The sequence below is a fragment of the Gasterosteus aculeatus genome, chromosome 2 (assembly GCF_964276395.1).
Source record: "Gasterosteus aculeatus chromosome 2, fGasAcu3.hap1.1, whole genome shotgun sequence".
NCBI classification, from domain to species: Eukaryota; Metazoa; Chordata; class Actinopteri; order Perciformes; family Gasterosteidae; genus Gasterosteus; species Gasterosteus aculeatus.
The window spans coordinates 10,065,502-10,080,694 of NC_135689.1; the positions used below are offsets into that span (position 1 = coordinate 10,065,502).

The 15,193-nt window shown below is 41.4% G+C and overlaps 1 protein-coding gene across 1 annotated transcript in view; it reads left to right on the top strand.

The window, feature by feature from the left end:
* The window catches only part of LOC120829789 (chemokine-like protein TAFA-2), a 53,902-nt gene extending 45,811 nt beyond the window's left edge, over positions 1–8,091 (top strand). The window contains exons 3-5 of the mRNA XM_040194230.2: positions 616–765; positions 3,798–3,922; positions 7,151–8,091. Coding sequence (XP_040050164.1) covers positions 616–765; positions 3,798–3,922; positions 7,151–7,162 — 287 coding nt within the window. The 3' untranslated portion in view covers positions 7,163–8,091. The remainder of the gene's footprint in view (positions 1–615; positions 766–3,797; positions 3,923–7,150) is intronic.
* The last annotated feature ends 7,102 nt before the right edge of the window (positions 8,092–15,193 follow it).

The window sequence follows — 15,193 nt, forward strand, 5'->3', positions numbered from 1 at the left end:
TGTGTTGTACGATCAAATGAACATATTCGATGCAAACATTGGTTGTTTTTCTTTCATCCAATTACAGAGATACCATTTTATTCCTTGTGTTATTACAGAAGGGCCACAGGAGACTCAGGAGGATCTGTATAAAAATGCATGCTAAGAAACTGGAGCTTCCAGATTGCTTTATTTGTATGTTGCAATGTGTGAGTGTCTGTAAGCCAAATGTGTATTCTCATGGGTGCTTTGTTTAACTATTTAAATTGGATAATTGGATAGTTCTAATCATAAATTGGTCTTTTGTGGCTTATATCTAATAATAGAGTCAGAATCATGACCTGCTCTTTCATTCTGTCTCATTATTCAGTCTGACATCATGTTCATGTTGCCGTTCTTTGTTTGACAAAATAATTGGTTGTTCTGTCGGAGTCTGTTGGCGTTGAATTTCACATCCGTCATGTCAAACCTACTGAAGTGTTATTATTTATAAAAGGTGTGATCATTACAACGTGTGCAGCTGCATCACGGTTAATAACTTTTTCACACTTAATGACGTTTCATTTGTTGGATTAAACACCAGTGTATATTAGCCTGTTTTTTTGAACTCTCGCTCTCTCTCTCTCTAAATTCCAGTGCATGTGAAGGCAGGGACGTGTGAGGTGATCGCTGCCCATCGCTGCTGCAACAAGAACAAGATCGAGGAGAGATCTCAAACTGTCAAATGTTCCTGCTTCCCCGGACAGGTAGCTGGCACCACCCGGGCCATGCCCTCCTGTGTCGATGGTAAGTACTACTTACTACTTACTAACTACTACAGCATCAGAAACACACCTGGTTTTAGTAGTGTGATAAATTCCTCTTGAATGGATACTGTCACTTGGTTTGTAGCTTTTCCCGTTGGATTACTTACCGGCGCCTGCTCAGGATTGTAACAGTGAACCGTTATTCTAGATCCAATGCAAACTGTTTTTACCTATCTGACAAACCCTTGAGCAGTGATAGACCGTTTTGAAGGGACATGGGCTCACACAATAAGGATGACCTTAATCCAGGTATAGAAATTAGCAGCAAAAACCTGCAAATCTCATTCATTTGAGTATAGCATGACAATTATAATCTGATTATTTCGGCCTGCTGACAAATCTAATATCACACAGTTTGCTATATATGGTCAATTCTGTCATACAAGTCCCTGACTGTAATATCACTTATACTGTCTGGCAGATTCGGGCCGAATAGTCATCACCAATGTGGCACTCAAAGTGTCACTTGACTTAGAAATATTTCATAACGTCATATTGCATACCATTTCATTTAAAAACATCTGCTGTGTGTGTGTGCTGCTCCCCTCTGAAACCTAAAATGAAAATTGATAAATTATCATTTATAGAGAAGATTTTGGTTTGATAGTGAATCCACAGCGCTGTCTTAGCAGTATTGGAGCCAGATGGCAACTGCTGCATCTAAAAAGTGAAACCAATTTGTATTATTTCAAATGGCCGAGTCTTCTACAATTACTGAGAAAATGACCCTAATTCTGAGTTGATTTATTACCTCCGTAGTATTATAAACATTGGTTGCTGGTCTCAATCGCTAGTTTAATTTCCTCTTCAGCATGATGTTCATTTATTGAACTATGGCCCCATTTAGAGTAAAATAGACCATAAAGCGAGGTATGCTGCAGGGCGTAGCTACCTCGGGAATGACAGATCGCCATCAGTCTGGGAGCGGGCCGTGCTTCTGCCACACAACTGAAGAAATCTATTCTGAACAGTTCAAGTAAGCTCTACTTTAGAACAAAGCAAATACCACCAGTGACCAGTGACACCAAATTAAATATAACAAGTTCTAATGAAACAAAATGACTTCTTAACTGAGAGGCAGAGTAAGGAAAATGCTCCATGAGGAGGAGTTCAGGTGATCCGGCTATTTAATGAATAGACTCCCAAAAAAATGCCGAAGAAATCTTAGGATCTTTACGAGCTCTTATCCTTCTGGAGCTGACAATAAATAAAAGGTTGATCCTGCACACCCAAATGTGTACTTGTGATTTTACACAGAAATGAGCTGTTTCACAGTAGTGCTGACAATTATTCTGGGCGTAAAAAGAACACATGGCTTCTGTTTCTTTGTCCACAAAATCAGTTTCCGCAGCTGTAAGAGTAGCCCTCACAAACCAGACTGCCAGCCTTTTACATTCATGCAAAAACTCTTAACTTTGTCGAAGTCTAAAATTGGTGCTACATCTGTGGTTTATCATTATATTTTTTCCAGCAGCAAAATTTTTTATATATTTTGATCTATTACACTGCGTCATATTATACACACTCGTGTTTTGTTTGCAAAATCTTCATCTGAAAAGTAACGATTAGATAAATTGAGTGTGAGGAATCATTTCTTACAACATAGAACTTGAATACGTTGTAAGTGCTCACAACCCTATCCACTTAAAAGAGTTTACAAACCGTAAAGCTGGCCTGAGGATATTACATCAACGTTGAGCTGACTCAAATTCTGACAGACCACATAATGATGACTTGATTAAAGTTGGCCTGGGCTTCGTATACTCGCACATCTCTGCTCAAAGCAGTTATCTGCAAAATCTCATTACTAAGAAATCCCCTGAATATTCTCATAACGCAAAGTTGGACTAAGAAAAGTATCTCAGAGTGTCTCTAATTTCTTGGGAATAACGTCACTGGCTGTTTTTTGCTGCAATATTTAGTTTCTTAGTTGGAGTGACAATTATGACATTATTTCATAAGCAGTATTAGCTGGTAACTAACTGTGGCCACTTTCCCCTCACCCGTCTATGATAAAGAAAACGAAAATATGTATTTTGATATGAATTCCTTGTGTACAAATGAGCTCCCTGAAATATAACATCATATCCCAGCTGATAAAAGGTCCCTTCCGTGCCAGTCAAACCCACAAGAACTTGTGTGCTCATGCATGCAGTAATAACTACGCAGTATGAGGCAAAATAAATCATGACGTTCATCGAGCGTGTGATTTTAACTGAAGCGGCCGCTCTACTGAAGAAACAAAAAAGTTTGCAGATGAAGACAGAGACGTCATATCACCATCAAGTTCTTCACCTCGTTTTCATATTTTGGGGTTTTTAATGGCGGCCTTTTAATCACTTGATCCCGCTGCAGCCCATTCCTTTTGTATTGGTGCCAAACTGGAGAATTAGTACTTCCAACTAGAGATGCAACAATTATTTGTCTAATTGATTAGTAGATTGACAGAGAAGTAACTTCCAATCATTTTACCAAGTAGTTTTAAAACCAACCTTTTAAATAGGAGATGTCCTGCTTGTTTTGTACCAAACTAAACAAGACATGCATAACTGATGCTCATTGATATCTTTATAATAATGGTATAGAGCTGGATTGAGTGTCAGGGACAGTATGCACATCTGGTATTGCATAGGCATATTTTAACAACATAATTAAATCAAGCCTGATGTTTCCTTACACAGGAATACTGCTGGTCTCACCCACGGAGTGGAGCATGCGGCTAATTTATTAAACAATGGTATACGATAGGTACTCTGAATCAGCCCAGGTATCACTCTCCAGATGGTTTATATCAAACTGAAGTAAATCAAGATATTCGATGATTAGAGCTCTAACAACAACTACTTATCTTGATGTGCCAAACTCCTACAACCCACAAATGAATTCACATTGTGTTGAAACTCTCAAATACAAGATGTTGAAACATACAAAACGCACTAAATGAAAACCAGAAACATCAAGTCGCGTCGGTTCCTAACTAAATATGTTCTGCCCTCTTCTCTCTCCCCCCAGCCTCCATTGTAGCTCAGAAGTGGTGGTGTCAGATGCACCCGTGCATGGACGGTGAGGAGTGTAAGGTTCTCCCAGACCTCACAGGATGGAGCTGCAGCACAGGCAACAAAGTCAAGACCACCAAGGTTGGTGTTCACACAATCTTTCTGTCTGTAATATCGCAAGTTCTCTCTCTCACACACACAAAAACACTCTTCTCACCCCTCTCCCACACGTGCATTCATTACAAGGTGAGACCCAACACCAAGTGACCCACTTCTACATGTTCATGTGAATCTTGCCTCTACTCCCTACTGTTCTATCCCCTTTTCCTTCCCTCCATTCCATTTGGTTTCAGACCCAATTCATCCCGCTTTACCGTCTCATCCTGCCCATCTTGGATCTAACATCAGAGTCTCCAAAAAAAGCCCCAAAAAACAGGGCCAACAGGAACAAGAAAAATAGCACACGTGCATCCCCATGCATGCATGTACACGCACACAGACACGCAAAGAACATCACAATTCCCTTCATTCTAACTTGCCCTGCTTACCGGTGTCTGACTGGCATCTGACTCGCTGCAAAGAAACCGCAACAAGCAGATACACCAGAGTGATAATTGTCCTTGGATGTTTTTTCCGCTCCTGTTTGCTCATAACACATTATGTGCAGTTTATGAATGTGTCCATTTTCAGTTGGCTTCTATATGTGTGTCTGTTTGTAGGCGTGTGTGTGTTTAGGTGGGGATGTACCTGATAACGTATATACCTGTTGCCTTATCTTCAGTGACTTGACCCGAGCCCCCTCTGCAGACCCACCTCGTGTCACTGTATGCTTCTGTTTCTAACCTCCATCCTTCTGTCTGCGTCCTAATCTTCCATTATTCATGGCGGGCACAGACCTTTGTTTTCTGCCTAAATAATTGATTGAAGGCGTGGTCCGTGGAGGGAGAGTGCATCTCTTGGGAGAAAGCGACGGACAAGACACGAGCAGGCACCTCTCTCTTTTATTTTCTAAAACACTCAGAGATTTCTTTCCTATACACCGGGTCGATTAAGAATTCCTTCTCTGCTTTTTCCCTCCTCACCTCGCAAAGCCCCCCCCACACTCTCAAATACTTTTCTGCTGTGCTGGCCCAAAGCTCAAATTTGTGTTAGGCTCGTTGTTTCCGAACTTTCCAGATTCACTTTTCAAATCACAGGGAGATAAAGAGACAGAGAGATGGAAATAGAGAAAGACAGCGTGGTCTTAGAGTTTGCAACGGGCTCGACTGAAGAAAGAGGCACACATGGGTTTATCAGATATGAGGATGATGTAATTTCTGAATATGTCCGTGCCGTTTTGAAGTCGATTTATATATCTGATCTGAAGCGCTCAGTTTTATCAAACCCAAAGTGCACATTCATAATTTCCTAAACGAGATCAAAGCAAACTAGATTGAGCCAAGCATTACTTTTTCATCGACTTTGTCGTGGTTTGAAAGACTACAAATATTTGCTGTCTCTTCCATTCAGGGCCTTGATCAACAATCTGTGTGTGTGATTTGGTGTGTTTGCCTGATGATGAAAAGAGGGTTTTTTTTATTCCCGTGGTGGTACGTTTAGATCAGGATACGCAGGCATCCAGATCAATAACATCGATCGCGCTGATATAGACCCATTAAGACTTGCTCGTAAATTGAAATTGACGATACAGTGAGGGAGAACAGGACGAGAGACAGAGAGCAAGAAAGAGGCAAGAGACATATTTTAGAAAAGAAAAAATAACACATGGGCGGTGTGAAGGGAAGATGAATGAACTTGGTCCGCTGACAGGGAGCTTATGCTTGTGTACACAGAGCAGGCGAGACCACAAAAGAAGGTTTGGCCTCCTCCATCCATTGCTGGCGGGGAGCAGAGCAAAGGAGGAGTGGAGGAGGGCAGAGGGAGGAGAGTGGGAGGGGATGGCAGACAGCTCGATCAATGCCAAATAATGTCATATGGATGCAGACGGACACTGTCGTGCTGCCAAGCCACTGAGCTGCCATAGGCATATGGGTGTGTGTGTGTGTGGGTGTGTGTGTGGGTGTACTAGCGGGCAGTAAACGCACACGCAGTGACACATCAACAAAGAAATGACACGCTGTATGTTTCACCTACTATATAGAAAACTTCAGGCAACATAATCGTCAAGCGCCTTCGATAGCAAACAATACTAACACTGAATCGATATCTGTGTAGAGTAATTATATGCAGCTATTAGATTATTAATGAACACACAACTTTAAATAACGGATAATAATCCACCGTTCTGTGACTAAGCGAGTCACAAAGAGGACACAGTAGGACTGTAGTGGATCTGAGCAGGTCACTGAATAGACATCCGTAGCCATGTAGACATGCATGTAAAAGTTGTGAAATAGGTTGGAGAAACTGGCACTCGTGGGCCTGGAAGGACCTATAGAGCAAATTTGAGATCCAACTACCTACATCCGCTTTCCAATAGGGTACAGAAACGCCACCTACAGGCATAATTGAACAGGCAAGGGGCTGAACACCTAAAGGCACTTGGAAACACCGTAAAGCATGGAAGCCACAGAGAGGTGCGTGCACATCGTAAACTGGCGTGACTACACACACTTGCAGCCTCTTTGATGAGGGACAGGGGTGGATGCCTGAGGGCAATGGGATCGGGCCCAGGAAAGGTGGCCGGGAGCCATCAGAGGCAGATACAGGAGAACAGTTTCAGCCACACCGGCTTGGAGATAACGCTCCTCTGAGCTCTCTCGGTGATTGCTGGCCTTCACACTCTGTTAGCTGGCGCCAGGTTCGGACAAAAGACCCAGTCCCTCACCATGGATGTACAGAGGGGATAGCAGGTGTTGGAGCTGAGAGGGGAGGTCACGGAGAAACACGAGGAGGAACAATGGACATGCAGAGAGAACAGTATCAAACTCGGGGAGACTGGTGTAATACATGCACAAGCACTCCTGTAGTTTGGAGTGGAGTATTGGTGTCCGTTTGGTCATTGGCCGGTTGAGAATGTCCCCTAATAGCTCGATAAATAAACCAGAAGTGAGTCCATGAGCAAAGAAAATGGAAAGGTGGATAAGAAGAGATAAATAGGGCATGTGATTAGAGCAGTCGTCTCAACAAACAAAGTGACATGGCGGTAGTCCAGGTGCTGAGAGTGAAACATTGTGGGCATAATTCAAGCTGCCTAGTTGGTTCTCTTGCCCTGATGTTGGTGCTCAACCATGATTAACTTCAGAGCGTGCAGCACGGCGCTGCATACTTTCATATGTTCTACCAAAATGGGTTGCTTGTTTTAGGCTTCATGATGTGTTTTTTAAGGACTATTTTGAGTGACCCACTGTCTTTTTCTTCCTGTTTCAGGTGACCCGATAGTCCTGCCCGTTTCGATCAGGGCAGAGGTGGCGTTGGAGTTACTTAAATAGCACAATGGACCCATCAGTGGTGAGGAAGCCCGCTCAGACAGACAGCTACGAGGAGCCAGTCATTATTGCATTTTCTGAGGATATTCAAGAGGTGGAGGCGGAGGAGACAGGACTCTTACACCGTCTTGGGTCAACTTAAAGAAAACAGAGATTTCTTGGTCCTTTACCGCACAGGACCGCATCACCCACAATCCTTTACTGCTTCTACAAACAGCAACTTCTACCAAGTGAGCTATGATCTAAACAGCACTTGATTATATTAAAAAAAATTAACTTTCTTTACGACGATCTGTGTTCTTCATCTCTCTTCTATGGCTTAGTTGTGTTCCATACGCATACTGGGAAGAAATGGGATCAGGACTTTTGACAGCTATCCAACATTATAAATGTCACTACAAAAAATGTGTGTGTGGGGGGGGGGTTGCATCCAGAATGGCTGTTTCATGATGTCGAGATGACAACTTTAAATTTAACTGTGCCACATATGACACACCTGATGCTGTCAGATCTGAAACTAAATAATTTTTCTTTTTTAAGATCTCATCTCCAAAATAATATTTTACCTTGAATCATTTGTGGCTTACCACATGCCATTTTTTAAAATGGGGAGACAGTTCGTCAGTCTTCTTTTTATTTCTTTCTTCTTTTTTTTTTGACAAAGGACAAAATCCTTTCCGGGTGGGATTAGACTAATACCAAGTAGATGTTATGAAATATTGAACCATGTAAACGTGTAAAAAATGCTCCATGGAATCAACAGGGCTAAAAATAAAATGACGCTCTAATGGTTTTAATATTTGTGTTTTCAAACGCCTGTTAACCGCTATTGAGTACATGTGTCAGTATTATATGAAATGAATAAAACCTTTCAAAAGAAAATATAAATCTCTTTTTTTATTCCTGAAAATGTATGTTTAACAAATGGATGCTTAGAGGTTAAGGATAAATAATAAATAAATAAAAAACTAAATCTAAATTGAAAACGACTGGTCAATTAGGAGAATTGTGACAGAACTAGTTGTTGTTAAACAGAAAATCAGTCATTTAAGTTTTCTATTTTTCTTTTAAAAGGCCACATGGGAGCAAGCGTGTACTGTATAACACTTTGCCCAAATGGTCTAATTTAGGTGATTTATTTAAAACGTAATATCAATCATTTTTCCCCCTGTCAATTTGAAATAGTTAAAAACAAAAATAGAAAGGCCACTAGATGAAAAGCTTTACTATTTCTGGTCCCAACATCTTTGCTATTTACATATTACACATGAAGGTCAAATATTGCCTCGCGGGGGAATCCGGGGAAGCTGGAGGGTTTTCCAGTCCTGTTGTTTACCATCGACTCCATCTCTGTCCGTGGTGCTGCAGCCGGCTTCTGGGGAGCTGCACTGAGGTGCCTTTCAAGCCAAGTAGGCGTAGGTGGAAAAGTAATCACTAGAAGATGTGCTGAACCTGCTCTTGGTTTTGAAGTTTAAGACTTTGTTATTACCATTACTTTACTCAGCAGAAGGTGAGAGTGTTTATTTTCCTTTCATTTCTGTCTCGTTGCAGTCTCATTGCATATTTTAAAATAATGAATAGGTAAAATGTCTACAACAAGCCCATAGCTTACTTGGAGGTAATGTTAATAATTGTAGGCATCACATCACCAACACACACAGCACAACGCTGTATGGATGCTTGTGAGAAAAGAAATCCTCACATTCTCTTCAACCGGACCGGGTTGAGACCATTGGGAAAAGTATGATGACTCAAGAGAAAATTAGTACCAGTACTGTAGTTCCCATCACAGGGTAAGGGTTTTGCCATTTCCCAATTCTGTTTCTGCAAGTCATTATCTTTTGACAAATAGATGTGAAGCTCTACTCAGTCCCCACCCAGGAGATAAGAACTAACTTTAAGTATTGTAGATTAGATGAGGTCTAAATAGGTTTAAATAAAGAACAATTCAGTCAGTAGAGATTGGAAAATGTATCCAGAACAGCAGGACGAATTGTACTTTAAGCATGTAGCTGCCAGTCATAGATGTTGATGCTGAGTAGCAGGATCCCGGGTTGCAACCTTGATGAAGGAGATGTAAGAGCGCTCAGACTAAGAAAGTTGCACGCATGATGTTCGGTGTGGGCATCTATCTTTTCTCTCCATGACACACGGAGACATTAAAGCTGCCTTTCTCTAAAAGGCTTTTCTGATTTGGCTAATCTCCCAGTAGATGCTTCCACTGAGCCTCAGTCATTCTGTGTGTGTTTCATGGCCGGGGCTCTTTCTGAGCCTCAACGCGTCGTTAGTGCATGTCATTAAAAGATTATACAGAATAAACCCTCATACTGATTCTCACATTTACACGCGCATGAGGCGAGAAGCTGAAAGCTGAGCATGGAACAGACCGCTTTGATTACACAGAAAAAAATGTATGAAAGAGTCAGAATATGACAGCCTCAATTTTTTTAATGTATAATTGTTATCTTTTCGCACAGCGTTTCTCAATCATGAAACCATATGAGATTCAGGAATGATATATACCACTGGTACAGAAACTAGGTATCAGGTGAAGTATTTTTAGTATTTCCTTAAGGGGTGTATTGGCACACGGGGCCCGTGAGTTGCTGATGAGCTCTACTGATGACCCTCTGCTGCCACATTCTTCAACCATTCACCTTTCACTACCCTGACGGGGTTTCACACAACCTTCCTGTTCTTTCATTGAAAGATTTTCAGACAGAAACCAAGATACAACGACATGAGTATGTGAGGACTTTGGCTCTGTGCAACTGCCACGATAACCAGTTTGTTGTGATTACGCGGGCTCACAACAGAGGTATGAGAGGCCGTTCTTTGAGACGCAATTTTTTTTCTTTGAAGTGAGGCAGAATTTGTACTCCACAATACATTCACTTAAATCCTGGTGAGGATGAAATCCTTTTCGAAGAGCAAACCTGAAATCGACAGAACACAAGACCGTTTTCTTTTTCATCGCTGCCGGAGCTGCGAGAGCTCACCTGCCAGAATCAAAATGTAAAAGCTGCAAAAAGACTGCACAATAAAGACATTATTTTGACAATTGCATTTTCTAAAGTAAACAAATTTGGAGGCAGGTGAGGCTAATTAATAACTCAACTCATTTAGTTTAGCACCCAGCTTTCAGGATCTTCTTAGCCCTAATCCAGAGGTAAAGTGGACTAACCATGTATTTCTACGATTAGATTGGGTTCTCTGTGCTTTCAAATATTTATGCTGCTCTCCTCCTCCGGCTTGTTTGGAGGAACTAGGCCTCCTGCATCGCCTATGCTGCCTCATCCACCTTCACAAACACTCCGGCCCAATCGAAACACTCAAACCCACTCGGTGCTCACTCCAAGCTTCTCATGGCCTTTTTATTCTCTGACCTCACTGGACTTATTTTACAGTGTGTACTTTATTATACTCAATTCAATAAACCAAAACCAAACATAAAACTATTATCCTTTTGTTGAAATTTTATATATTTTTTTATATTTATATCTATACAACTTTCATTGATCTTCCCAAATGAGGACATTTTGATTCATCAACAGTGGCTCCCTTTCCAGTTCGGTGGCTAATTAAACTTCACTTGGCAAATTAAGTCATAATTAAGAAGGTTATTATACAATATTTAATTATCATTACAGTCATACTGAAGTCACTAAACTCCTTAATTTGTTGATGATTAAAAGAAAAGGCAAGTCCGTATTTAATAAAGATTCGTTGTGATAACTTGAATCGTTTGACATGCATGAATATTAACACCAATGGTTTAGAACAAGTGGGATGCGTCATGTGCTGCAGAGTTGCCATTCACAGCATGCAACACAGCGCCAGTAGCACATGAACAGCTGTAATTATTCTTGTCCAATATGTATATAATAATAGAACCGCCTCCTCGTTACCTCCACGACAACATGGAAAGAAATGAAGAGTACAGATGTCAGAGCAGGTACAAGCAATAGTTTGTTTATCTTAGTGCTAGTTGTGGTTCAGAGAGATTTCTGGGATTGACGCAGTCACTCAAGTTAGTCAGATAAACAGCATAGTCATGTCTGAATTGGTGAGTGCAAATAGACAAAATGTACCAGCCTTCTCAACTGATCACTCTCTTGGAGAAATCATTCTTTTCACGGCTACGAGAAAAACGTAGCTACCCAAAGTAACATTTGATTTGGATTCATGTCTAGAGGCTGGTACCAGAATTGGTTGTTACTAGGTGTGTAACGATTCATTCACTGAATCGATTAATCGATTTAGATTCCTGCGATCCAACTGAATCGATCTGTGCGCCGCAAATCGGCATTCCGGACGACATATATCGATTACAAATCGATTGAAATGGTACATAATCGATTGTATCGATACTTGGAAACTGCACATTGGATTTAAGTACAAAAACGGCATCCTGTATCCTGCTGCGCTACAACATAAAACACTCACACTTGACAGTAATTTTATAAAGTTTAGGAGAACTAGAGAAATATATCATGGTTGATATTCATTCCATGCACACAACATTACCCACAGTCGCTTACACCCCTAGAACCAGACAGCGAAGGTGCCCCACAGGCGTATATGCCTTGTATCCTAAAAAACAAACAAATATATATATATATACACACATACATGTTTTCAAGGCGCCATCCAGTTAGTGTAGTACGCATGCAGACAGCTATAACCCTTCTATCGTCTGATTCTGACACGTAGATAAAGACATGAGAGGATGCAGAGGAAGCGCAAAGTGGAAGTGGGAAGACAAGTAATGTTTGGGGGAGTCTTGTGATGTTAGTGAGAAGTGACGGCCTAAAAATAATACGGCTTCTGTCGTGAGACTTGGACAACACAGCGAAGCTGAGCAGGTTACAAATTAACTCAACGGATCGCTGTGACATGAAATTCAGCTGAGAGAGTGCGTGCATATGTGTGTGTGTCTGTGTGTGCAAGGTGGAAAGCACACGAGAAGTAAAGAAAGAATGTGTGTGGGACTGATAAGCAGCACGGGCCCAAAGGGTTCCTTCCATCGCCGTCTCAAACTGTCACTTTCCTCAAACACCTCACGCTATCCACGCATGCAGCCACACAAAGGCAGATAGCCCCGGCCCCCCGAGCGTGTCAGTCATGTCAAGGGAAGCCTGAAATGAGGTGTACGCTTCCCCTCCGAGTCGATCCTCAATGAGCATTAAATATGAGTCACGGTGATTAAGGCCGTACTGATGACTCACACAGATCAGATGCCCGCTCGTGGCGCTGCGTAATGTGCGTGAACGTGGGTGTTGTAGTATTCACTCTCATGACGTCTAGACTCACTTTAGGCTGTTGACACATTCTGTCACCACAGACAAACACAGCCGACCAGCACATTTTGTTTATTGTGGTCAGGCAAGGCTCAGGAGGCCTTCAGGAGGGACAGGCCACCATCACCTTGTGTCATCTATTGCTGTCACAGCCAACAATTGATGACGGGCAAGCCCTCTCTTTCACTGAGACGTCAGGACGAACCCAACCGCGACTTGCATAATGCACCTTCCACTGGGGTGTGATTGGTATACAACAAAATTCCTCCATAATTATCCACCAAATAGTTTTTTATTAATGCTAAGATAAAGCAGAGAGAAGTAGGCAACGCAGCTTTGAGGTTCAAGCTATTCTCTGTAAACACGTTTCAGATTTTATAGCAGAACAAAATGAGCTAATTATTCTATATAAACTGCATCCCTCATCTCCCTGGAGCCTTGTGAATATTCATTTATTACATCTAGTCTTTAATGCATATTTCTCCTCTTTACCCGTTTTAGCACATGTCCCCATTGTCCACCATCCATCCATCCATCTTCAAACCACTTATCCGTCATACAGGGGCTTGGAGACCCATTGTTCACCAATTTAACCAAATATTTTTCAAAGATATTGTATAAATAAAATAAAATCTTCTTACTGCAAAGGAAAAAAATATGAAGTGTGCCTCGATTAGCTATTGCCAAACAATTTCAACTAATGGTATCGCGACAACTGTCCATCAATAAATCAATCACAGAACTACCACCGTGGAGCAGTTCATTATGTGCCAGCGGTCCAATCAACCACCCTTCCCTCTGAGTGACTGCAAGTAATAATGAAAAGACTTTCCAATAAACTCAGCAGCCCTGCTGCTATGTCCTATTTAGGAATTATAAAGGCTCTTTGGTAACCAGAAAAAGAAGAATAATTTGAGGATGGTGACAACCCCCATTTAGACGCGTAACTACATTTATTAGACAGTACATGATTTAAATATATCTATTTGCATTTAAAAATAATTTAAGGATTGTAACCAAAAGAGTTTGGGACCTGCTGGAGTCCGGCTAAAAGGCCCTTGTGCTGATAGTAGTGAACAGTACACCACTGAATTCCCTGCTGAGCTTTGTTGCGTCAGCGTATGTGATACCTAATGATGTTACCACTAGTGGACTGGTTCAGCACATGTCCATATGTATGCGTTTAATATACAGTACACAATGTGGCAGCCTAGTTTTATACATAGTAAGTCAAAGAATTGAAACTAAGAAATTATAAAAAGCTGTACAGACAGAAAATAAGCATTTCTTCCTTAAATTAGGTTAATAAGAAAAAAGCAAAGCAAGAAATTAGCTTTTCGAATAATAAGGAGGGTGGAGAAGAATAATATTGCTCAAATTACTGTTCTAATATTGGTAATTCAAACTGGCTGCTAATCAGTCTGTGGAGAGAGAGAGAGAGAGAGAGCATGTGTGTGTCTAGCAGAGATTTGGAGAAACAGAGGGAGGGGTGTCACCGCTGTGATAAATATTCAGTTGTTGACATTTAGTGTGGAGCACAGAGGATGTGAGGGTGGGAGGATGCCAAGTTAAATAAGAGCCTTACAAAACATGGGAAAGATAGAGAGGCTACAGAGACAACAATGAGAGATGTCACGCACACACACACACACACACACACACACACACACACACACGCACACAAACAGACAGTTTGTTTGTGTCAATGTTGAGAATGGACACTATGAGTGTCGCAACTGTAATATCAGGACTTGTTGTGGCTGACTGGTATTGTCAGTCTGGGTTTTGCAGGCAGTCTGGTGACAGCCTCTGAAGAAGATCAGGGTCACGCTGCCGTAGTTTCACTCATTAAGCCCATTCAGCTCCCGCGCTGCACCGTCAGCTGTTTATGCAGCTATCGAAACAGTGCGAATGCTTTCTTCTGTCGACTTCATACGCTTCTCTCAAACTAAGAGACGCTCATCACCAAGACTGAAAAACACGTGTGTTAAATTTGAATGGGCTAAAGGAGGGGAGGGGGGAGGAGGGAAATGGATAGAGAAACAGAAGACGCTGTGTTGTTGTTTAGAGGCTGTGCTTATTAAGTTAATTACCTTTTTTTGTTGCTTGATTACAGTTACATACAGCTTATTGTGAGTACAAAAGTGAAGAAAGTCTGTGATCACTTTAGGCTCAATCAAATAGCTCGCCTGTGTTTCTCACTGATAGACGTTTAATGGGAAATGAGTAAAGATGTGTGAGCATTAGCTGGTTGCAGCATTGCAGGGCTGATGTGCCGCATAGCAGAGTTTAACCAAAGCTTAACCCCACCCCCCCCCCCCCTCAACAAATGGATTGGGTATTAGTTAAAACTGTTCATCTTTCTAAAGAATGTGCTAAAGATGTAATATTATTTATTACATTTCAGATCCTTATGCAATTCCTCATGTGAGTGTGGACGGCTCGTCCTCCACAGCTAAAATGTTCTCTGTGTTGCGTTGTAAGTTACCTCCACTTCTGAGAGATCCAATCAAATCATAATAATCTCATCATCATCTAATCCTGATAATAATCATACCCCTTCCACACAATTAATTCATGGATGATGAAACCTAAAAATACAAACTTTTGTTAAAGAATTAATTGACATGAAGAAGAAAGAACGGTTAACACACACACACACACACACACACACACACACACAC